Source organism: Oncorhynchus tshawytscha, linkage group LG01 (assembly GCF_018296145.1).
Source record: "Oncorhynchus tshawytscha isolate Ot180627B linkage group LG01, Otsh_v2.0, whole genome shotgun sequence".
Taxonomy (NCBI): domain Eukaryota; kingdom Metazoa; phylum Chordata; class Actinopteri; order Salmoniformes; family Salmonidae; genus Oncorhynchus; species Oncorhynchus tshawytscha.
In genome coordinates this window covers 57,545,220-57,570,972 of record NC_056429.1, presented here as the reverse complement: position 1 = coordinate 57,570,972, position 25,753 = coordinate 57,545,220, and the positions used below count along the sequence as shown (strand labels likewise).

Here is a 25,753-nt window from a genome sequence, read left to right as displayed (position 1 = left end):
CAAGTCCATGATGATCTCTGCATGTGTGATTCCCACTGTGAAGCATGGAGGAGGAGGTGTGGTGCTTTGCTGGTAACACTGTTTGTGATTGACTTAGAATTCAAGGCACACTTAACCAGCATGGCTACCACAGCATTCTGCAGTGATACGCCATCCCATCTGGTTTGCGCTTAGTGGGACTATCATTTGTTTTTCAACAGGATAATGTCCCAAACACGCCTCCAGGCTGTGTAAGGGCTATTTGACCAAGAAGGAGAGTGATGGAGTGCTGCATCAGATGACCTGGCCTCCACAATCACCCGACCTCAACCCAATTGAGATGGTTTGGGATGAGTTGGACGGCAGAGTGAAAGAAAAGCAATCAACAAGTGCTCAGCATACAGTATATACTGGATTTTAGAACCGGCGACGACAATGTAGCGCCATCCAGCGGAAATATCTTCTACTCCATCATCTGTCTTTCCATAATAATTATGGGAAATGTAGTTGGTTTGAAATGAACCCTTTGATATATGGTCAGTTTGTGTTTGAATTACCTTCAGTATCAATGCAGACGTCAGAGAAAGGTTGGACCAAAAGAAGGGGGCACAAGTCAATGTCCCCTCCCTATTGATGGTGTTTCCAACAGGATGCTACAACTCTTTTCCAACTGAGGTGTTTTTATGTTGGAAGGAAGCCTACGGGAAGGGAAAGTGTACTCTCTGTCCAGCTGCTGCTGTTTCCTCCTTACATTAACTTTCCCATAATCCTCTATTCGAGCAGCTTCCACCATAGCTAACTCATAATGTTCTCACAGCATTCCCGGAAAGTTATTTCTTCATTGTGTTTTGACATGTTGATGGAATAGTTAATGGTGACATAGACAGACCCCACTCTCACACCCTCCTGAGGACTAATGGGAGAAGGAAAGTCCTCCTTTCCCTTCATATTGTTTCCGCTCTATTGGAGAAAATGTCCTTCTGACATCTGGGTCGATGTGGTCATGCTACTACTACTGCTGTCCTCTTTTCAACCAGTGATTACAAGGTCCATATGCAATTAATGTAATCATTAGCCTGTAAGTACTGATCATAAGTGCAGTCTCCAGTTCTGAACATTTAGAGTAGAATGTCCTTTCCTTGGCCAGCGTTCTCTCGTCCCTCTGCAGCTAACACATTTTTTCCCTCATAGGAAGAACATTTCATCAGCATACAGTTGAAGTCGGAAGTTTACATACACTTAGGTTGGAGTCATTAAAACTTGTTTTTCAACCACTCCTCAAATTTCTTGTTAACAAACTATAGTTTTGGCAAGTCGGTTAGGACATCTACTTTGTGCATGACACAAGTAATTTTCCTAACAATTGTTTACAGACAGCTAATTTAAATTAAAAGTCACTGTATCACAATTCCAGTGGGTTAGAAGTTGACATACACTAAGTGTACTGTGCCTTTAAACAGCTTGGAAAAGTCCAGAAAATGATGTCATGGCTTTAGAAGCTTCTGATAGACTAATTGACATCATTTGAGTCAATTGGAGGTGTACCTGTGGATGTATTTCAAGGCCTACCTTCAAACTCAGTGCCTCTTTGCTTGACATCATCGGAAAATCAAAAGGAATCAGACACGACCTCAGAAAAAAAAATTCTGACCTCCACAAGTCTGGTTCATCCTTGGGAGCAATTTCCAAATGCCCAAAGATACCACGTTCATCTGTACAAACAATAGTAAACAAGTATAAACACCATGGGACCACGTAGCCGTCATACTGCTTAGGAAGGAGATCTCCCATCGCCTGCTTAGGAAGGATCTCTATCAATTCTATCTCCTAGAGATGAACGTATTTTGGTGCAAAAAGTGCAAATCAACCCCAGAACCACAGCAAAGTACCTTGTGAAGATGCTGGAGGAAACCGGTACAAAAGTATCTATATCCACAGTAAAACGAGTCCTATATTGACATAAACTTAAAGGCCGCTCAGCAAGGAAGAAGCCACTGCTCCAAAACCGCCATAAAAAAGCCAGACTACAGTTTGCAACTGGACAATGACCCCAAGCATACTTCCAAAGTTGTGGCAAAATGGTTTAAGGACAACAAAGTCAAGGTATTGGAGTGGCCATCTCAAAGCCCTGACCTCAATCCTGTAGAAAATGTGTGGGCAGAACTGAAAAGGCGTGTGCGAGCCTACAAACCTGACTCCGTTACACCAGCTCTGTCAGGAGGAATGGCCCAAAAATCACCCAATTTATTGTGGGAAGCTTGTGGAAGGCTACCTGAAGCATTTGACCCAAGTTAAACAATTTAAAGGCAATGCTACCAAATACTAATTGAGTGTATGTAAACTTCTGACCCACTGGGAATGTGATGAAATAAATCAAAGCTGAAATAAATGATTCTCTCTACTGTTATTCTGACATTTTACATTCTTAAAATAAAGTGGTTATCCTAACTGACCTAAGAAAGGGAATTTTTACTAGGATTAAATGTCAGGGATTGTGAAAAACAGTTTAAATGTATTTGGCTAAGGTGTATGTAAACTTCCGACTTCAACTGTATATGCTAATAAAATACAGTTTGAACATAAAAAACGGAAAATGAAACACTAGATCCAAACAGTCTCACATTGGATTTGCTCATTCCTGCAAGTCAACACAGTTTCTGGGATGGGTACCTGCAGTTAGGCTATATGAACAGTTCTGGAGTTCTGCTGCTGACTTCACACATCCATCCTAGACATCATATAGCCCCATCATCCTGTCGCTTGACTTACATTGTATGACCCACACAGCATCACCAAAGCGCTTCCACCCTTCTCACGCTCGGTCATTCTCTCTCTGTCAATAACCAGCCAAGGAGCATGTCCGGAGCAAACGGCAGAGCCGCACCTTTTTGGTGGAAAATGTCATAGGGGAGCTTTGGTCGGAGCTGGAAGAAGGTAGAGTCTCATTCTCTCTTTTACGCTTATTTTTTCTCTCTCCCTCCTCCCTCTCTATACAGTAATTGCTCCTGCTGTTTCTTTTGCTGCTGATCAATGCATCGTGTTTGTTATTCGGTGCCCTGAAAAACAACAGCCTTATGTTTATTGAGTAGGAGGATCTACTCTACTTATTATCTTTCTAGTTTTTGCTAATCACCTCATGCTTTTACAGTCTAATCGATTACATTTCTCTACTAATCAAATGCTTCCTGTAGGTTTGGCTGGATGTTGACATGTCAATGATCGTATGGTTGATTACATGATCACATGGTGATTACTGACCACTGTGACAGTGTGGGCATGGTGATAGTAGGTTATCTACTGTATAAAAAGACTGAAATCCAGTATAGCAATTGGCTTATCCTCTATCTGATACACTGTATCTAGTTCTCCAGTACCCACGCCCCGTTTTAGGGCGCGATAGCATCATGACTACTCATGTTGAACATCCACTGAGTGTGTCCCAAAAACAGAAGCCGCTTTTAGAGGAAATGATCAGAAGTCATGCTTCAGAGGCGTTATTGGCTACCACTATAGTCTTCTGCTCCTTCGCCTCCAATGACGTTTCTCTCTCTCCATGTCCCCAGGTGACCGCTATGTTGTGGTTGACTGTGGTGGCGGAACGGTTGACCTCACGGTCCATCAGATTCGGCTCCCTGAGGGACATCTCAAGGAGCTCTATAAGGCCTCAGGTAAAGAGAGTGCTCAATGCTCAGATAGCAGCTCTCACTGAATTCATGTTACACTGAGATGGATCTAGGTAGTATCCTCGATTCAAAATAATCACATTCTTCTGGCTGTTCTATCACATTCTGGGGTGGCTGCATGTGTAAAGGACGTCACACTGCTAGCTTAGTAAGTACCACTTCCTCCTAATTCGTCCCATTCCTGGCACAAACTTGGGACCTCTGCCTTGCTAGCACATGTGACCACCCTCCTGGAGTGTCTTACCAGTCTGCGCCACGCGAAAAGCTAGCTGTTCGCTGGCGCAAGTGGGGAAACTTCAGGCTGAGCAGTAAATTTCACACATCCCCATGAGCCACACATGGACTCCTAGTCTAAAAAAAACTCTTTCAAAGGCTTAATCAGGGTCCATGCATCCCCTCTGTTCTGTGGACTCGGTGTCATTTGAACTCTTATTGACCGACACTCATTTTCACTTCCTTAGGCGGTCCTTATGGCTCCATTGGTATTGACTATGAGTTTGAGAAACTCCTGTGTAAGATCTTCGGGCCCGACTTCATCGACCAGTTTAAGGTCAAGCGGCCGGCTGCCTGGGTGGATCTGATGATCGCGTTTGAGTCCCGGAAACGGGCAGCGGCCCCGGACAGGACCAACCCCCTGAATATCAACCTGCCCTTCTCTTTCATCGACTACTACAAGAAGTTCAGAGGTCACAGTGTGGAGCACGCCCTGCGCAAGAGCAAGTGAGTGTGTGTGTGTGCATATGTGAGTGTGTGTATGATTGCAGAGGAGGGTTAGAGGATCGGTATAGGATACAGAATACACTGAAAGTCTAGAGCTCACCTCAACTCCCTATTGAGTGATTACCCGATTACCCAAGCATGTGTCTGAATAAGCATGTGTCTGAATAAGCATGTGTCTGAATAAGCATGTGTCTGAATAAGCATGTGTCTGAATAAGCATGTGTCTGAATAAGCATGTGTCTGAATAAGCATGTGTCTGAATAAGCATGTGTCTGAATAAGCATGTGCCTGAATAAGCATGTGCCTGAATAAGCATGTGCCTGAATAAGCATGTGCCTGAATAAGCATGTGTCTGAATAAGCATGTGTCTGAATAAGCATGTGCCTGAATAAGCATGTGTCTGAATAAGCATGTGTCTGAATAAGCATGTGTCTGAATAAGCATGTGCTAGCTGTCGGATGTACTATACTTTTACTTGGTGTATGTATCCAGGGGAATACACACACGTCTCCTCTGCAACAGATCTCAATTCCATTACCCAAAACATTAAATGACCAACATATGACCATCACTATCCATTTGTTTGTGATACTGTGTGATCAATTAGATTAGATACATTTTATTATCCCACCAGTGGAACTTCATTTGTGTACATGTGCTTGAAAACATAGGACATAATACTAAAACACACAATGCAATACGATACAGTAAAATGCACAGAAAATAGTGCAATACAAAATCTATTCAATGAGGATTACTTCGATCAATCAGTTGTCCAGGCACTGGCAATGATTATCCATTATACAGTCTGACACTGCCCAGTAAGCCAACCAGTGAATTCAGAATTCACCACATTTCCCCCTCCACCACCTTACAGTCAGCTCATTAAGAGACTTGTCTATTGTACAATATAGTAGACTAGTGTCATTAGCTGACTAAGTATTCCCACTCTGGTTCATTCAGTTCAAATTGCCTTAGATAAGTCTAAAATGCTTTCTTTCTGCTTATAGTATGTGCAGTAGGAGTGTTACTCTAATAAATGTTTGAATCAGTATGTGCACTTGAATTCACTAAAGATGATTGAATAACTTGAAATAAACCTTGCGTATATAAGACCTTGTCTCACTTTGATACTATCCTGTAGTCTGGCTGTTAAAAGTACTGTCTTACATTAGTATAGATTTTCATCCTGTATTAAACTCATGGGACCCTTAAAGACATTCAGACGCCAGAAACCTGAGCCTCCAGGGGCCCTGCGGGTCCTCTGACTCATAGTCATAACTGTAAATCATTTAGGATGTCTCACTGTGCCGCAATAGCCTTTCTGTGAAATAGAGAGATCACTGGCAAGCACACACTCACATCTAGGATAATTCTCAAAAGATACCAGATGGATTCTATACACTCCTATAAGATCTGTTACAATACAAACACTGAGGGGGTGAGTATACAGTACATGTAGAAAAACAGTGGTCTCAAGAGAGCTATTGCATGGAGGCAGGCACTACTTATCTATTGTTCTCCTACAGTACATGTATTCCTATGTACATGTGTTAAATCTCCATACAGATAATTTACCAAGAAACACAATGGGTAAACATTCGTGAAAGATACAGGGATTTCATTATATTCATTCAGACTGTAAATCTTTTTGTTTCGTTTTTTACATGTCCTAATGTCATTATAGGCCACCTACTGACGAAGGAGGAAGTCTGCTTCGGAGTGTATTGTAACAGTGCTTATACGGTAGCCTACAAAATCTACTGGTAATCAGAGCAGCGTCAATAATGGCATGCTTATCTGTCCTCTCTTCTCTCTGCAGTGTGGACTTTGTGAAGTGGTCCTCCCAGGGCATGCTGAGAATGAACCCTGATGCCATGAACGCCCTCTTCAAGCCCACCATAGATCACATCATTCAGCACCTCAGTAAGTAGCCACTATTAAAAAAATTCTTAAAGGGACTTCTTAGTACGGACAAACATATACAGTGTACTGGTAGTATCTGAAAGATATTGCCTGTTGTCATTCTATATTAGGAAGCCAAACCTTAGGTGTAGCAATACTGCATCCTATATAATGTTCAGCTGTTGGCCCTGCTGCTGTCTTGACAAAGTGACAAAGCTCAACTGACCAAGATGAATAAAGCATCAGCATGATTATGTTTTGAGATTGGATTGTATGCATCACCATACTGTATGTGAGCACGCCCAGCCCTGTCTCAGACTAGACGTTACATAGTAAATTCGTATGATATGTTACATTTGGTATGGTTACATATAAAATAATGTTACTTAAGGCAAAAATGAAAGTAGGGTGGTTGGTCGGGGTAGATGGGTTGACGTATAATGTGAACTAGCAACCCAAAGGTTGTGTGTTTGAATCTCATCACAGAAATCCTAACCTTAACCCCTAGACTAGCTAACATTAGCCACAACAGATATGAGTTTGTAACATCTAATATATTTTTCAAATTTGTAACATATTATACAAATTGCAATTCATAATATGTTGTACAAATTCCAATTCATGATATATCAAACAATTTGTAATTCGTAACATATACAAATTGTAATTCGTAACATATTATACATAATATAATGGATGATGGACATTCACAAATGTATACATACCATATGAAACATAACATATCATACTAATTGCAGTGTCCCGGATTTACATTTATTATGTTACGTCTACCACTGAGTCCAGGTTGGCACTCCACCCAGGCTGAATTGAAAGCATTCCCATCCCATTCTCAACTCAAGGATTTGAGATCCCAGAAGAGATTTCTGGGGAGTGCACACTGCATCCCAAGGTTTCCTCTCACTGTACAGTGAGCAGTCTTCCCAGTAGTCCCACCCAAAATAAACCAACCTACTTCAATTATGCATGCAGTGTTTTTGGACAGAGAGTAAGAAGTGGGTCACATTACTTTAGCATGGTCTGCTTGGAGTCTAATGAACTGTCTGATAACACTGGGGCTCAAACAGGAAATGTTGTCCTCTGGCATAACACATGCTATGCTATTGCCTGCAGAAAACTGAAATTGTATTAATGCTTCACATACTATAGAGTAAAACTCTAGTTGAATAACAACTCTTTCCATCTCAGCTGATCTCTTTGAGAAGCCGGAGGTGTCTGATATCAAGTTCCTGTTCCTAGTGGGCGGCTTCGCTGAGTCGCCCCTGCTGCAGCAGGCGGTGCAGAACATGCTGCAAGGACGCAGCCGCATCATCATCCCCCACGATGTGGGCCTCACCATCCTCAAGGGGGCCGTTCTCTTCGGCCTGGACCCCAGCATCATCAAGGTGCGCCGCTCGCCCCTCACCTACGGCGTGGGCGTCCTCAACCGCTACGTGGAGGGCAAGCACCCGCCCGACAAGATGCTGGTGAAGGACGGCACGCGCTGGTGCACCGACGTCTTCGACACCTTCATCACCTGCGATCAGTCCGTGGCCCTGGGAGAGACGGTGAAGCGTAGCTACACGCCCGCCAAGCCAAGCCAGCAGGTCATCGTTATCCACATCTACTGCTCGGAGAAGGAAGGCGTGGGCTTCATCAGCGAGCTGGGCGTGAGGAAGTGCGGCACGCTGCGGCTGGATGTGACCGGTACGGAGAGCACCGTCGTGCGCCGTGAGATCCAGACGCTCATGCAGTTTGGGGACACGGAGATCCGGGCCATGGCGGTGGATGTAGCCACTTCGCGTACCGTCAAGGCTAGCATCGACTTCCTCAGTCAGTAAATAGGGTGAAATGGAGCAATAAGGTCAAAGGGTCATAGGAAGTGAAACCTCCAGCAGCACACACACAATGAGCCAAGGGACAGTGGCTAGAATGTAGCAGTATATTGATCTTTGGGCCTGTTCAGATTAGCATGAGTGCTAGTTTGTTTCTGCTTTAGCTGACTCCTTGGTCAGAAACAAACTAGCACTCAGGTTTTATCCCTGTGTACCATCTGTGTATCTAGTCTTAAGTGCAGGCTATATTGATGTGCTCTGCTCTAGAGATGTTTAGATTGGAGTATGTACAGAGATGCAACACAGCTTTGTACTATAGGCATATATTGCTATTGATACGTACAGCCTTGTTTCAGGTCCATTGTGTGTTATCTGTGGTTGTGTGCTGTAGCTGTGTTAGGTCATGGTAGGTTGATACAATAGTACCCCCTATCTTGCAGCTCTTACAGCTACAACACTATGCTATGACACAATGCTCCACAAACCTATGTCCTCTCCAACCCTCGCTCATGGGACCAAATTTTCATAACTGCTATGACCATTAGGCATTTAAACCGAAATCCTGGGGTTTCCTTGAACAACATTTAGAAACTATCATTCAGATGCTTATTCTACTCATCAGACCAGAGTTTTATTGAGTCAGGGTTGGAGAGCACCTGAGATGAGGGAAGGCAGTGGTTCTCCAACAAAAACACTTCACTTGATCAGTTAAACTTCACAGGATAGCTTTCAAATCTGTATTTATCTCTACCGTCTCCTGTGGTTAGGCATGAGATGCCATAGAAAGGAGTTATATTACCTTATGAAAACAAACTTGGTGCATTAGCTTTTAAAATACATTTGAAGTCATGGAAACTCAGTTCATTTTTGGTCAAATGTAAGCAGATGGTCTCCTATCCTGTCAACAATATCTGTTGGTTGGCTTCTAAATGTGGCTTATTCAGCACTGCAAACAAATCTATGTGTTAGAAATATAGAGAGACTAACAACTAGCTGTTTAGACGTCAGGCTTGATTGTCAAGACGTTCTATCATTTCTTACAAACAATGTAAAAATCCACCTCACTGTTTTAACATGTTGCGCTGATCCACAACAAAATATAAATCCGAGAATGTGAAAAGTGGCAGAGTTGACAATGCTGCTAGCTGAACCGGCAAACTGATTTGAATATAGCCATTGCGATGTGCTTTGTGGTTGCCTTCATTTGTTATGCTTATGAGACGACAGAGGACAAAAAGACCCTGAATTTCCTTCTTGAATATCTGAAATTCAGGAGATTGTGTCGGCCGTTGAAAAGGAAAGATGAAATTGAAAATATGTTTATTTCTGTAAATACAGTATTTAAATATTGTACAGATTTTTAGCGTTATGATTTTAGCAGCTTTAAAACCGAGAGTATGTATGCTTTCGCACAGACACCTTTTCCCATTATTCTCACCAGCCATAGCATGTGAGTCGAGGCAGAATTTGAATGCCGCGTTCATCGACAATGAGTGAAAGTGAGCATTGAAAGAGACTTTGAATACCTTTCCTTAAAACATGAGTGGTTCTTGTTATGGAACATGGAGTTTCTTTGGGTTGGGCAAATATTTGTGTTTGCTTTGTAACTATTCAATTTGTATTTAGGTAAATGTTTACAATAAAAATGACTGTCCCAATTCGGCTTTTGAAAAACCTGTATTCAAAATATCAATAGCAAATATTTGTTGGGGTCTTTCTAACTACAGTAATTGGCAAATCATACTGACAGACACCAGGTCAACTGAAACTATACCTCAACCACCCTGCAAATAATATAAAATGACAGTTTCAAATCATTGTCTTTCTTCCCCAACAAATGTAATACAAGAGCAATAAAACCTTACAATTGCAAGGTATTGTTCCTTACCACAATTTAACTCAACCATTTACATTTTTGTGCCGTGCTTCCATTTTAAATTTGTTTCAAGGATGCAGCTACCGGAAGCTGCTGTTGAAAGTATTATCCCCTAAATCAAGTATTGATGGAAGGAAACAACGCAATAAAAAAACAACTTGATATTTAAACACATAGATACAATAAATAGCTTTACACTGGAGAAGAAAACAAGTTTATGGCCCAACATACAATCATTTACCCAAATGAATGCCTAACATAAGATGTGATGTCAAAACTATTCAGCATATAGACACAATTCATGTCCCTAGTCTTGATTCAAGACAGAGGTAGTATATTACTCACTAGTTTGGATTTGAATTGATTTTGTTTCCTACAATAGCTGTTGTTTGCAGATGCACTCAATTTGAGTGGTTGGTAACACGGTATAACGCAGACGATGCATGATAACCCTAAAATAATGTTTTATGGTCTTCCAGCAGTGTTCCTCTCTGAGAACCCTACACTGAGGATTTAAAACTAATGTAAGGTAGATTCTCACAGGAAAAACTCTGTGAATTTAAGTTGGTCTCCCTTGACTTGTTGACGTGGAAAAAGTGCACAAGCTTTGATCCCTGATGCTGCCTTTGGCACTCTCCTGCAATGCACGTTTTGCATGATTAAATCTTTACGAATGAGGAGAAAACAATATGTAACCACCCTTTTTCTTTTTTTTTTAGGTTTGAGGGTATGTTGATAATGTTACACCACCATGTGTGGAGAAAAAGCGTGGCCTTTTCAACTCTTAGATGTAATGACAAAATGAATAATGAACTGCGAAGGAAATGTTTTGACATGTTCATGGCATGTCCCAAGTCAATCATCTCGCACACTGTTATCACAGCAGATCTGCTCAATCTCCATCCTAACAACTAGTAACAGGTTAATCTGTCAACCCTTTCCTCATCCTCACGGAGGTCGATGGATGACTATTGAATTGAAGGAAAGAAAAACACAGCATTTGTTTCTTTAATGTATTGCTACTTTGATAAATACCATGTATTTCGTGCCGCCTTCAGTATTATGTCATGCACAATATACTGTATGTAGCGGGTTTATATTCAAAGCTGAGTCCGAATTGTATGAAGACATGTTTAGCTGAAGTTCGCATCGTATTGAGTTTATAACGCAGCAGAATATGACAATTGGCACCTTAAAGAGAGTAAATATTTCAAATTCTATGAAGTGTCATTTATTAACCTGTAATTGAATGGGTGGGTGGAGACAGTTAAGGAGCATCAGTTTAGCTAGCTTCTGCATACTACGACAGAAAGTGCTTAACTCTTTATCTAGAACTTACAATATTACAGGACATGAAAGTTCACTGCTACTTGATTCTATGCTCGCTGTAGAACAAATTACTTCACTATTCAACCAAAATTGCCACTTAAATGTTTCACAAATCATACCTTTTTCAGTTTATCCTTGGGTTTACGCACATGTGATTTTTCTACTGTTGAGTTACAAGTTTCCTGCTCTTACTATTTTCACTCAAATGAGTTGTATTTCAATGCCAAGTATTCACAGCCAAACTGTCATCCAATAAAATGTGTATTTCAAAGAATATCTGACTACCTGTCGTTGTTCTTTGCTGGTTTCATGACATGCTACACATGCATCATCAAAAAGATCACATCAATAAAAGTAACAGGGGAAGAAGGAAACAGACTATATCATACTTTTTAATTACCTTATTTATAATTTGCATGTTTATTTAGGCCAAGATGGCAAGGTGCCAGTGCAGTGGCTATAAACAGTCACTGCTGTTTTATCACTAATATTGGAAACAACAGCTACAATGTATTCTGCAATAAAATCAAAGTTTGGAAACCCAATTCAAGCTTATTCATATTTTTCCATGTGTTCTATTCAGTGTTAGCACAATTTGATGAGGTATATCCAAAGCAGCCACAGATTTGTATATGGGTGTGACCAATTTGGGTCTGTGCCCTCGGGCTCAGTAGGAGCCGAGAATAAGAATATCAGAAAAGCAACACTGCTCTCCAGTGGATATTTTGGTCACACTTTATCTGGGTACTCCGGATACTCCATCTGTAGATGCTCTACATGGTCATAGCATCAACAAACTATCTGTTGATAAGCAACTGCATGAAACGGTTATGGTTAGGGTTAGGTTTAGAATAAAGGGTTAGGATAAGGGTAAATGTTAGGGCTAGGGTTAAGGTTAATAGATGGAATATCCAAATAAAGTCTTACCAACATGTGTTGAAACTACAGTACCTGAGACTACGTAACACAGCATTGAAATGATGGGATAACTAGTACAGTGCTATGCAGTAGTGATACCCTGCTTCACCACCTTTGACATGTTTTTGGTGTTTTCGCAACGGACGATTCCAACTCAGTGCACAGGAGGTTGGTGGCACCTTAATTGGGAAGAACAGGGCTCGTGGTAATGACTGAAGCGGAATCAGTGGAATGGTATCAAATACATCAAACACTTGGTTTCTATGTGTTTGATGCCATTCCATTTGCTCCTTTCTGGTCATTATCATGAGCCGTTCTCCCCTCAGCAGCCTCCACTAACTCAGTGGTCTATATCTCTATGATAATGACAGCTCTAAATTATTTCAAACTTTGCTGCTCGTCTGTTTCTGATCTCACCACCCGGGCCAGAACAGTGTATTAGGAGAAAGAACAGTAGATCCAAAGTAAACTCCAGCTGTTTTTTGTTGTTGCTGAAATTCAAGACTCATTGACGTGTGCTGTGTCGAGTTGTGACGTTATGGAGACATGGGTTCATAACTGCCGGTACCTATTAGGCCTAATGGCTTTGGAGTGCCTTGTGTTCAGTTGTACTCATATAGTACAGCAAGGATTTTTATTTTTAAAAATCCCAGGTTTAATAACAGAGGTTGCTAAATAAGCACATGTTTCAAACCAACCTCAATGTGCTATTCTCTACACCAGGGGTTCTCAAAGTGGGGTCCGCAGAAGTACTGCATTTCATTTTTTTTATATGAATATTACCAACAACAGATTAAAGGAATTTTGGAATAAATTGTGGGTGTAATACAACACAATAAAACTGCAAAGTTCTCTCTGCCTTATGGCAAAATGTGAAGAATTGCAGGATATTAGCTTTAAAGCTGCAACAACAAAAAATATCTCTGCCCCATTAAACAAATTGTAGAATTGCAGTAAATGTGCTTGAAAATTGCTCAATTTTCTCTCCAATGCCATGGGCCTTAAAAATGTTTCTTCCCAGGGCCCAAGACATGGTTCGTCAGGCTATGCACTGCCAAAGTCATAGCAAAACTCATTGTATGCCATTTTGTTGTGTTCTGATTATGTGGGTTCCCTGATGAATTTCTATCACAAAAGGGGTCCCCGGGCCCAAAAAGTTTGGGAACCCTTGCTCTACTCAGCTTGCAGATTAAAAAGTCCACTGCTAAATTGTAGTTAGCCTCAAGCGCACTCGCTAATGATCCAACGAGCTGAATATGAAACTAAACACTTCTTATTCAACCACTGTGTGCATTTAGGAGCGAGTGTGTTATTCTAACAGGAGTGTTTGTGGAGAGGCTCTCAACCCCACACAGGGCAAGGTTGTTTTTAGTTGTTGGATGTGTGAGAGGGGGATGGGTAGGGTGAAGGATAGGATAGGTACACTGGTTATCTCCAAAATGGCTGGAAAGTAGGGCAGTTGCTACAGCAATTTCAAGGGGAAACTCTCAAAGTAGGCCCTTGAGTTGCTGGTTTGATCCCTCCCACACATTCACACACTCATATATTCTGTCAGGAAAGCAGTGAGATTTGGAGCTGGGAGCTCAACATGTTTTCATTCCAGCGTGATGTTGCGGTTGATGTTCATGCCTGAAGTCTCACAGTTCTTCACACGTTTTCTTTCCATTTGGGGCACGTTTGTGCTCTGCTGGGCCGTTCCCCCCTCTGTCAGGTTACCTAGCCATAATTTGATTTAATTAGTATTTGTTTGCTCAGCAGACACCCTTATCTATGAGATGAGTGTCACTGCATGTTGATGAGAGGTCTGTTTGGGTAACATCCCTCCACACACAAACATACCTGCACACCATAGGAGACTGCATGTGTTTGATACCATCTCATTAATAATTAATTCCATCAATTAAATTTAGCCAGTCCTCCCCAACGAAGGTGCCACCAGCCACCTGTGCTGCACACACACATATACACAGGCACATACATACAAACAAATTGTGTACATGAGAGGAATGGCACTCCTTACTGTAATATATTCCAACAACAGAATCCAGTGTTGGAAAGAGTCAAGACAGTTTTATTGGACTGGATGGCTGACTGAACATGCGACTGCACGTGTGTATTTTTTGAGTGCGGGTTTTACATAAATAACTGTTAGATATTCTAGTAAAGTCATGGCATAGTAAAGTCAGACCAGTGGGGGAACCAACTTCAGTTTGAGGAGGCCTTACCCACTACGGAGTAGTCCTAGTATGTTTAGGACAGGTACAGCTACAAAATGATTCTGGTGAGCTTTTTCCATTTGCCAGGAAACATCCTAATCTCTTTATCAGTCTATGATAATCTAGATAAACCACATCCCAACCATATAAAGGAAACACAAATACAATCAGGTTTTTGCTAAGCAATGATTTTGAAGATTGGTATTCAAGGAGTCCAACCAAGCCATTATCTCGTCCAACCATTACCTAATTCAAAGTTACCAAAACCTCTCTCTGTCATTCATATGGTAGCATCCTTTTGTATACACATCCAATTATATAACTGCAGACACATGGAAAAATCTGTTCTCTGTCATCTGTCGTGTTTTCCCCTGTTTTAAGTATACCTTGCTAATGCTTGACCTGTGTGTGCTTTGTTAGCTACAAAGCCACCCCCAGAGCCCTGGGAGCACTGATCAAAATGAAACACTGTCATCCACAAATTCCCTCAGGCAAACAGACATAATTACTGGAATTAGCTAGCTATTTTGTCATTAGCCTCTGCATTCAATGAGCCTATTAAAAAGAAATCGAAAAGATAGACAGTGACGGATGTCTAGGGCGGATTTGAAGACACAAGCATCCCCCCCACGCCTTAGCCCCATATTCAATGCTATGTTTAATACCATAATGTAGTCATTCTCGGGGCTGTGGCTCTACGGATTGTTCTGATTGGTATTGTGTGAGTGCTGATGGCTCGACTCTGTTTAGTCACCGCATACAAATGCACTTTGTTAGCGTTCTGATGAAAATGGCAGCTTGCCTTTTAATGCTGTATTTTCCCTAGCTGTAATCACAGGGTGGGTATTCAAATAAATGAAGACAAAACAATGAGACCCAATCAGGATTTGCTAAGCTGGTGAAAGGCCAGGGACACGTTAATGAGAGCTGTGAAGACACTAGGCCTCTTGGAAATACACGTATGACACATTAGGCAGACTTTCTGGCTGGCTGCACTTTTTGTCTAAATGGGAAAAGGAGCGACATGATACTAACGTGTAATTTAGTGTAGATTTTTGTTTGCACAAATGCAGCCCCCAGTCTTTCAACATTTAGACTAATAAAGAGACGCAGAACTTTCTTCCTGTAGGCATGATGCGAACACACAAAGTCAGGATTTCAACCTGACTCTGCATATTCTTTCCTATGATCGCTTATACATTGTTTTTTTTACCATTCTAAGGATTACTTTGTCCTTGAACAGGTCGGGATATATGTCTGTCCTTTTTCTTCCACTCATGTTGCTGCAATGCTTCGTTGTGTAGATGTATTTCACTGCAGCTGCCGTACCCAACTGTAGAAACAACTAAAGATGCTGTAACTTCATTGAAAAGTACAGGATGTCATGTTGTGCTTCACTCAGGTCCACATGGTATAAGGGCCTGAAGCACCATCTCACGCAGCATCTCGTTTCCACAGAACAAAAAGCTGCAACAGAGAGATATGGTGAGCCAGTGGAACATGAATGGATGAATGTTTATCACAGATGACGGTCCTATACTGCCCTCTAGGGTTTTACAGAGCATACATCTTTCAGAGAGCTGCTTTTTTTTCTTTCAAATGTATAACTTGTTATACAGGAGGCTACAGTCCATGTTAGCTGGTGCACAATAAATACATTACAAACAGCGTGTTATTTAATGTGTTCCTCCCATCATAGGTTTACGCTCCAAACCAAGTTAACACAAAGGTTGGTAAAGTGGCGCAAAGGCAGTAAATCCTATCGCAGTACTAGTTTTGTTAGGGCTGAGTCTGAAGCCTCAGGAGCCCATATTTGGCACTAGAGGCATACGGCTAGCATTAACAGAACGCCCTCATTTGTCCCGAGGCGCAGACTGCTGCCACACAAGTGGGACTGGCAGGGAAGACGGATTTACGATTTCCCATTCTTCCCTCGCAGCAGCTCAATCTTGTGGGCGCCAGACTTGGGAAGCATGAGGTTGATGTGGTTGTTCCAGAGGAACTTCACCTGAGTCACCTCGACAATGTAAGTCTCAGCATGGATGAAGAGCTCGTAGGGTTTTACCAGGACTCAGGAGGCCACTTTAGGAAAGAACAGAAAATGTTCATTCCTTGAGTCAGTTTAGTTTAGGGCAGGATCAGTCAGTTGTCCTGTCAATTGACCTGTGATTCAAGTTCAGCCTTCAGAGGTTCAAATGATTTTATGGACTATGATGTGACAATTACAAGTAGAACAATGTAACATTTTTAAATGTGTGTGACATTACATCTCAACTCATCTATAAACTACTTCATATCAGAAGTGTGCCTGATACTGGCATGTGTGTTGCCATGCTCTCCATACAGCGCTATGTTCATTATCCCCGGCAGGGATCTGCTGCCATCCATGGATACATTTGCTTTGTAGCGAAATCGTGGAATTTGAATACATGGGGAAAAAACAAAAACTTAGTACAGTATATAGTAAATCATTGTTCATGCATTATTTGAGCCACTGGAACATGTGCTAAATACTGTAAATAACCATGCCTATTTAAAAGAGGTGTGAGAAGGTATTTTCACAGAGTAAAGCGGAGGGTTATCTGATGCCCAAGTAAAGCCAGGGAAAGGCCACTTACTTGGCAAAAGGCACAGCATCTCCAGTGTTCAGGTAGAACTTAATCTTGGATTGGCCACTGGGAACGGGGAATTTGTCAGCATAGTGACCCATAGTGGGCCATGCATATTGTCTGCACATGGTAAACACAAACCATTAAAATAAATACAAATTACAGAATCAGGTGAAAACACTGATGTTAGACAGTGGATTTGATAGGGCCGAGGGACCCGAATATAGAATATAACCATATATGTATGGCAAGGTATAGAAACAAGAATGTGTAGATTTTTGTACTGGGAGACATTCAATTGAGGCATTTTAGTTTGAAAGTAAAGATTAAAGCTTAGTACGTATTTATCCACAATTGCCATTTTTTGGCCATTCACGAAAATGCAAAAGGACAGGCTATAAAAGAATTGGTTAGCTCATTTTGCACGTTTGATAATGCATTATGAGTCAGTCCGCTACAGTTAATATTCTGCTCAAGGTGAAATGTTAAGGGATCTTGCAATTTATGGCCCAACGCTTTCCTCCTCTTTTACGCCAAAGCAATCTGTGAGTACTCATCGTTTCTCAGCCATGACTTTGAGTACCCGAAATAGGGGGAACACACGCATAGCTCCTCCCAACTTTTAATGCGTCTTAGATCGCCACCCTATACATATGTAGTTCAGGATTACACCAGTTTATAGTTGTGGGAACAGCAGAGTTTGGCTGTCAACAGGGCAAAGGAATAACACCCCAGGGCTTTTACGACATGAACAACGAGGCGTCGGTCGGCATCTATTGGGACATACTCATACAGTGCCTTCAGAAAGTATTCAGACTCCTTGACTTTTTCCACATTGTTACTTTACAGCCTTATTCGAAAATGGATTAAAAATTGTCCTCCCCCATCAATCTGCACACAATACCCCATAATGACAAAGCAGTAACAGGTTTAGAAATGTTTGCACATTTCTATTAAAACAAAAACAGAAATATAACATTTACAGGTATTAAGACCCTTTACTCAGTACTTTGTTGAAGCACCTTTGGCAGCGATTACAGCCTCAAGCCTTTTTGGGTATGATGCTTCAAGCTTGGCACACCTGTATTTGGAGAGTTTCTCCCATTCTTCTCTGCAAATCCCTGCAAGCTCTGTCAGTTTGGATAGGGAGCGTCGCTGCACAACTATTTTCAGGTGTCTTCAGGGATGTTAGATCAGGTTCAAGTCCAAGCTCTGGCAGGGCCACTCAAGGAAATTCAGAGACTTTTCCCGAAGCTAATCCTGCGTTGTCTTGGCTGTGTGCTTAGGGTCATTGTCCTGTTGGAAGGTGAACCTTCACCCCAGTCTGAGGTCCTGAGCGCTCTGGAGCAGGTTTTCATCAAGGATCTCTGTACATCTTTCCCTCGGGAAGGCCATAAAGATCATCAAGGACATCAACCACCCGAGCCACTGCCTGTTCACCCTGCTGTCATCCAGAAGGCGAGGTCAGTACAGGTGCATCAAAGCTGGGACCGAGAGACTGAAAAACAGCTTCTATCTCAAGGCCATCAGACTGTTAAACAGCCACCACTAACATTGAGTGGCTACTGCCAACACACTGTCAATGACACTGACTCTACTCCAGCCACTTTAATAATGAGAATTGATGGGAAATGATGTAAATATATCACTAGCCACTTTAAACAATGCTACCTTATATAATGTTACTTACGCTACATTATTCATCTCATATGCATACGTAGATACTGTACTCTATATCATCGACTGCATCCTTATGTAATACATGTATCACTAGCCACTTTAACTATGCCACTTGGTTTACATACTCATCTCATATGTATATACTGTACTCGATATCATCTACTGTATCTTGCCTATGCTGCTCTGTACCATCACTCATTCATATATCCTTATGTACATATTCCTTATCCCCTTACACTGTGTATAAGACAGTAGTTTTTTTGGAATTGTTAGTTAGATTACTTGTTCGTTATTACTGCATTGTCGGAACTAGAAGCACAAGCATTTCGCTACACTCGCATTAACATCTGCTAACCATGTGTATGTGACAAATAAAATTTGATTTGATTCAATCCGGACTGGTCTCTCAGTCCCTGCCTCTGAAAAACATCCCCACAACATGATGCTGCCACCACGCTTCATTGTAGGGATGGTGCCAGGTTTCCTCCAGACGTGACGCTTGACATTCAGGGCAAAGAGTTCAATCTTGATTTCATCAGACCAAAGAATCTTATTTCTCATAGTCTGAGAGCCCATGAGGTCTGTAATGTACCTTTTACTGAGGAGTGACTTCAATCTGGCCACCCTACCATAAAAGCCTGATTGGTGAAGTGCTGCAGAGATGGTTGTCCTTCTGGAAGGTTCTCCAATCTCCACAGAGGAACTCTGGAGCTCTGTCAGAGTGACAATCAGGTTCTTGGTCACCTCCCTGACCAAGGTCCTTCTCCCCTGATTGCTCAGTTTGGCCAGGCGGCCAGCTCTAGGAAGAGTCTTGGTGGTTCCAAACTTCTTCCATTTAAGAATGATGGAGGCCACTGTGTTCTTGGGGACCTTCAATGCAGAAGATCTGTGCCTGGACACAATCCTGTCTCGGAGCTCCACGGACAATTCCTTTGACCTCAAGGCTTGGTTTGTGGGACCTTATATAGACAGGTTTGTGCCATTCCAAATAATGTCCAATCAATTGAATTTACCAAAGTAGGACTCCAATCAAGTTGTAGAAACATCTCAAGGATGATAGATGGAAACAGGATGCACCGGAGCTCAATTTCGAGTCACATAACTAAGGGTCTAAATACTTATGTAAATAAGGTATTTATGTTTTTTTATTTTTTATAAATTTGTAAAAATGTCTACAAACCTGTTTTCGCAAGGTCTTTATGGGGTATTGCGTAGCTTAATGAATTTTTTTTAAATCCATTTTAAAATGAGGCAGTAACGCAACAAAATGTGGAAAAAGTCAAGAGATCTGAATACTTTCCGAATGAACACTCCCGGGGATGTTCGATTGGGATGCGATCCAAAGCAGGGATAAACTGCCATTAACATGGACAGCTGCATTCCCTCCCATAGAAATCATGGGGGACGCCCGTCTGCTACAGTCTTCGCTGAACCCAATCCCGGCAAATCAACTTCTAAAACCATAGAAACAGTTCACAGCCATATCAATGTCATGTACAACAGGTGCGTTCACACCCCCCCCAGGACAGTCTTTGCAGCCAGCGATGCGCCTCCCCATCCCATGCGATAGCCTAGAGTAGTTTGTTAATGAAGGACAGCCACCCAGCCTTGGCCCCCTAACATCTCAGTGCAACCCCAGTAAGTCGGGGAAGACTTTCAAACCCAAATAAAGAAAACAGTTACGGAGTTTAAACCTGTATCCTGTAAAGCCTTTGGGGTTTACGAGTCTGTCATTGTAGTACTTGTGGGATCAGAGATGGTTGCAGGCAACAACATTGCACGTGTCTGGCACAATAACAAAGGGAGCAAAGCAGGATGGGTGAAGGTCATGGGCTATGTTGCAGTCTCCCAGCATAGGGCAAGCACCAGGCGCTTTCAGAACAAAAGCTGTGGTGCCATCTTCCACTCTTCTCTACAATCAAAAGTGAAAGATTCAGCTGTGCTGGCCTCCAAGGCAGCAGCACATATCTGAAGGAGCTTGCCACCATTTTAGAAAATATTTGTCCAGACCGGTTCAATTAAAAAAAACTGGTGTTCTTTATGGTTTTACCATTGGTACCATTCCAATATTCCAGGGGATACATTTTAAGATGGCCAGACAAGAAGATGTGTGAGTCATTGTGACATGGAGTGCCTATGATGCTAGTTCTGACCTTGGTGGGTAATCTTACACTACATAGGAAGTTACATTACGTCAACTTGTAACGGCTGGTTAATAGATTGGGGTCTCTATTCACTGACGGGCTTTGGCCATTCATACATGGATCAAGTGACACCATTCATTCCTATGTGAGGACTCAATAGCGCATTCAAGCCAAATGAAGTCTTAAGATAGTGTCTCATGGAAGCATAACATGTGCAGTTTGAGCTAATCCATGAAGTGATGTTGCTGGCTAACTCAGTGATGCCACCTCTCATTGAGTAGCTCAAGTTGAAGGCCAACTGGGGTACTGCAGGTTGCCATTAGCAACTCAATGATCCTTATAACTTATTCTGTGTGCAATTTTGAAGTTATCAGTTCAATGACATTAATCTGGTTTATTAGAATCAAATATTTGTATCATTTTATTTAGTTTTTTTAAGAAGATTGTCATTTTTCCATTCGCTGTAAAGGGGCGGGATCCTGTTTTCCGCTAACAATGCCTGCAGTACTGCAGTTGGCATTCAACTTCTGTAGCTTCAATGAGGGGGCAGTCTTTCTCCCCTGGCTCTATTCAATCCCTATCACAGAAGTTCAGCATTAGTGTTATTGAAATTTAAAAGCAATGTTCCGGCATTAGCGGAGACTGCATTCACGTTGCCGCATGTCAGTTACATTTACAGTGGGGCAAAAAAGTATTTAGTCAGCCACCAATTGTGCAAGTTTCCCCGCTTAAAAATATGAGAGAGGCCTGTCATTTTCATCATAGGTACAGGTAAAATCCAGAAAATCACATTGTAGGATTTTTAATGAATTTATTTGCAAATTATGGTGGAAAATAAGTATTTAGTCAATAACAAAAGTTTATCTCAATACTTTGTTATATACCCTTTGTTGGCAATGACAGAGGTTAAACGTTTTCTGTAAGTCTTCACAAGGTTTTCACACACTGTTGCTGGTATTTTGGCCCATTCCTCCATGCAGATCTCCTCTAGAGCAGTGATGTTTTGGGGCTGTTGCTGGGCAACACAGACTTTCAACTCCCTCCAAAGATTTTCTATGGGGTTGAGATCTGGAGACTGGCTAGGCCACTCCAGGACCTTGAAATGCTTCTTAAGAAGCCACTCCTTCGTTGCCCGGGCGGTGTGTTTGGGATCATTATCATGCTGAAAGACCCAGCCACGTTTCATCTTCAATGCCCTTGCTGATGGAAGGAGGTTTTCACTCAAAATCTCACGATATATGGCCCCATTCATTCTTTCCTTTACACGGATCAGTCGTCCTGGTCCCTTTGCAGAAAAACAGCCCCAAAGCATGATGTTTCCACCCCCATGCTTCACAGTAGGTATGGTGTTCTTTGGATGCAACTCAGCATTCTTTGTCCTCCAAACACAACGAGTTGAGTTTTTACCAAAAAGTTATATTTTGGTTTTATCTGACCATATGACATTCTCCCAATTTTCTTCTGGATCATCCAAATGCTCTCTAACAAACTTCAGATAGGCCTGGACATGTACTAGCTTAAGCAGGGGGACACGTCTGACACTGCAGGATTTGAGTCCCTGGCGGCGTAGTGTGTTACTGATGGTAGGCTTTGTTACTTTGGTCCCAGCTCTTTGCAGGTCATTCACTAGGTCCCCCCATGAGGTTCTGGGATTTTTGCTCACCGTTCTTGTGATCATTTTGACCCCACGGGGTGAGATCTTGCGTGGAGCCCCAGATCGAGGGAGATTATCAGTGGTCTTATATGTCTTCCATTTCCTAATAATTGCTCCCACAGTTGGATTCTCCAAACCAAGCTGCTTACCTATTGCAGATTCAGTCTTCCCAGCCTGGTGCAGGTCTACAATTTTGTTTCTGGTGTCCTTTGACAGTTCTTTGGTCTTGGCCATAGTGGAGTTTGGAGTGTGACTGTTTGAGGTTGTGGACAGGTGTCTTTTATACTGATAACAAGTTCAAACAGGTACCATTAATACAGGTAACGAGTGGAGGACAGAGGAGCCTCTTAAAGAAGAAGTTACAGGTCTGTGAGAGCCAGAAATCTTGCTTGTTTGTAGGTGACCAAATACTTATTTTCCACCATAATTTGCAAATAAATTCATTCAAAATCCTACAATGTGATTTTCTGGATTTCTTTTCCTCATTTTGTCTATCATAGTTGAAGTGTACCTATGATGAAAATTACAGGCCTCTCTCATCTTTTTAAGTGGGAGAACTTGCACAATTGGTGGCTGACTAAATACTTTTTTGCCCCACTGTACATTTCTATCACGCAATCGGGAGTTATTTTCCCTTGCGGTTGATCCTCATCTATCTTCGCCTTTTAAGCATTTTTCCCCAATTCTACAGATTTCAGGACACAGTACAAATATGTGTCAGTTCTCCCCTTCCCAAAGGCAGTCAATGTCCATAATGGTAGAGACAATGTTCTTGTCACAGACAGGCATGTGCTCTCCTCCGTTAGGGTAGAAGTCAATGTGGCCAACAGCCTGAGATATGCCCTTGTCTGAAATAAAAAGGATGATTTAGTCTTATGCTGTATTCCGCTCGTATGAACAGAAATATTTTGTATAAAATCAATTACATTGTCGCATCAAGACTGTATAAAGCCTTATGCTCTTGTTTTACAGTGAGCTGGGTTCTTGAACATAAGTCATAGCTACAAATGTACAAATGTGCTGGGTCCAGCCCTGAGAGAGGAGGACCCACAAACATACAACCTCTAACTCAGAATATCAGTCAATCACTTTACATCTATACGTTTTCAACAAGGGTTATATGGCTCAGAATAGGAGTTGGGGCTTGGGACCTGGGTTTCAACGCATTACGTAGCTCCATGACGATGTATACATGTGCTTAGCTAAGATCTGACCTGTGATGCGTCCTAGCCTGCTGATCCCGCGGCCCACCTCCCCAGCAGCGTGTGCTCCCAGACTGTCCGATAACGTGGACCATGCTAGCCTTCTGCCAGTAGACATCATGTGACAGAAAGTGTTAGGGTGAGCGTTGGAGTGATAATGCTGTCTTTCAACCGAGAACGCTCTGTTTGCTGTGTGTGACAATTCCCCTTTATTCTGCAGTTGTGCGTCCATGCTGCCGCAACAGAAATAGATATGTTTTTAGGTTTAAACATTCTTGAGCTGTGAAACAACATATGGCATGTGCACGTGTAGACAGTCAGGGTCAATTCCAATATAATTTCACATTTAATTCACTTATGAAGTGGAGAATTTGTTGAATTCAATTAGAACTACAACAATCTGAAAGTTATAGAATTAGACTACATTAGAATGGTGGAAAACGTCACTTCGGAATTGAAATTCAGTATTTTTCCATTTCCCAGCTAAACTAATGCAAAGAAATATAAAGGAAATAATGCAATTATAGAAAGTTTGCTGCAGGATTTGAACGCTTAAAGTGGATTGACGCAGCCTTGTGTCAATCGAATTTAAATAATTACTTCCCCATCAAATTCCATCAGTTTAAGCTAGATATGTCCATTTTTGTATGGGCTGTGTATCATTCCACCGCATCCGCCCATGTCAGCCTTCCACAGCTGCGATGGAAAGTGGGAGAGCTACAGAACTGTTTGTCAGACCAGGAGACATCCCGAAAATCGGTCTCATGAAAACATCTGTGGCCCGAAAGGTTTGACCTAAAAACTAATATGACAACTATGGAAAACATGACTCACGATGGTGTTCTCAGTTTTGACACGGTACTCGTCTGAAGTTAACCCAGTACCAAAAACGTAATCAAATCAAATCAAATTTTATTTGTCACATACACATTGTTTAAAGTGGCTAGTGATATATTTTACATCATTTCCCATCAATTCCCATTATTAAAGTGGCTGGAGTTGAGTCAGTGTGTTGGCAGCAGCCACTCAATGTTAGTGGTGGCTGTTTAACAGTCTGATGGCCTTGAGATAGAAGCTGTTTTTCAGTCTCTCGGTCCCAGCTTTGATGCACCTGTACTGACCTCGCCTTCTGGATGATAGCGGGGTGAACAGGCAGTGGCTCGGGTGGTTGTTGTCCTTGATGATCTTTATGGCCTTCCTGTGACGTCGGGTGGTGTAGGTGTCCTGGAGGGCAGGTAGTTTGCCCCCCCGGTGATGCGTTGTGCAGACCTCACTACCCTCTGGAGAGCCTTACGGTTGTGGGCGGAGCAGTTGCCGTACCAGGCGGTGATACAGCCCGACAGGATGCTCTCGATTGTGCATCTGTAGAGGTTTGTGAGTGCTTTTGGTGACAAGCCGAATTTCTTCAGCCTCCTGAGGTTGAAGAGGCGCTGCTGCGCCTTCTTCACGATGCTGTCTGTGTGGGTGGACCAATTCAGTTTGTCTGTGATGTGTACGCCGAGGAACTTAAAACTTACTACCCTCTCCACTACTGTTCCATCAATGTGGATAGGGGGGTGTTCCCTCTGCTGTTTCCTGAAGTCCACAATCATCTCCTTAGTTTTGTTGACGTTGAGTGTGAGGTTATTTTCCTGACACCACACTCCGAGGGCCCTCACCTCCTCCCTGTAGGCCGTCTCGTTGTTGTTGGTAATCAAGCCTACCACTGTTGTGTCGTCCGCAAACTTGATGATTGAGTTGGAGGCGTGCGTGGCCACGCAGTCGTGGGTGAACAGGGTCAGAACGCACTCTTGTGGGACCCCAGTGTTGAGGATCAGCGGGGTGGAAATGTTGTTGCCTACCCTCACCACCTGGGGGCGGCCCATCAGGAAGTCCAGTACCCAGTTGCACAGGGCGGGGTCGAGACCCAGGGTCTCGAGCTTGATGACGAGCTTGGAGGGCACTATGGTGTTAAATGCCGAGCTGTAGTCGATGAACAGCATTCTCACATAGGTATTCCTCTTGTC

The 25,753-nt window shown here is 42.3% G+C and overlaps 1 protein-coding gene and 1 pseudogene across 2 annotated transcripts in view; one reads left to right on the top strand and one right to left on the bottom strand.

Moving 5' to 3' along the window:
- The window catches only part of LOC112254025 (heat shock 70 kDa protein 12A), a 46,001-nt gene extending 34,403 nt beyond the window's left edge, over nucleotides 1-11,598 (top strand). Inside the window, exons 8-12 of one of the 2 annotated variants that reach the window (XM_024426236.2) lie at nucleotides 2,827-2,913; nucleotides 3,543-3,647; nucleotides 4,124-4,382; nucleotides 6,205-6,308; nucleotides 7,494-11,598. In XM_024426236.2, coding sequence (XP_024282004.1) covers nucleotides 2,827-2,913; nucleotides 3,543-3,647; nucleotides 4,124-4,382; nucleotides 6,205-6,308; nucleotides 7,494-8,125 — 1,187 coding nt within the window. In that variant the 3' untranslated portion in view covers nucleotides 8,126-11,598. The remainder of the gene's footprint in view (nucleotides 1-2,826; nucleotides 2,914-3,542; nucleotides 3,648-4,123; nucleotides 4,383-6,204; nucleotides 6,309-7,493) is intronic. The other variant, XM_024426244.2, reaches the window with a different exon arrangement.
- Nucleotides 11,599-16,370: 4,772 nt separating this feature from the next.
- LOC112260757 lies at nucleotides 16,371-23,865 on the bottom strand (annotated as a pseudogene).
- Between the last annotated feature and the right edge of the window lie 1,888 nt (nucleotides 23,866-25,753).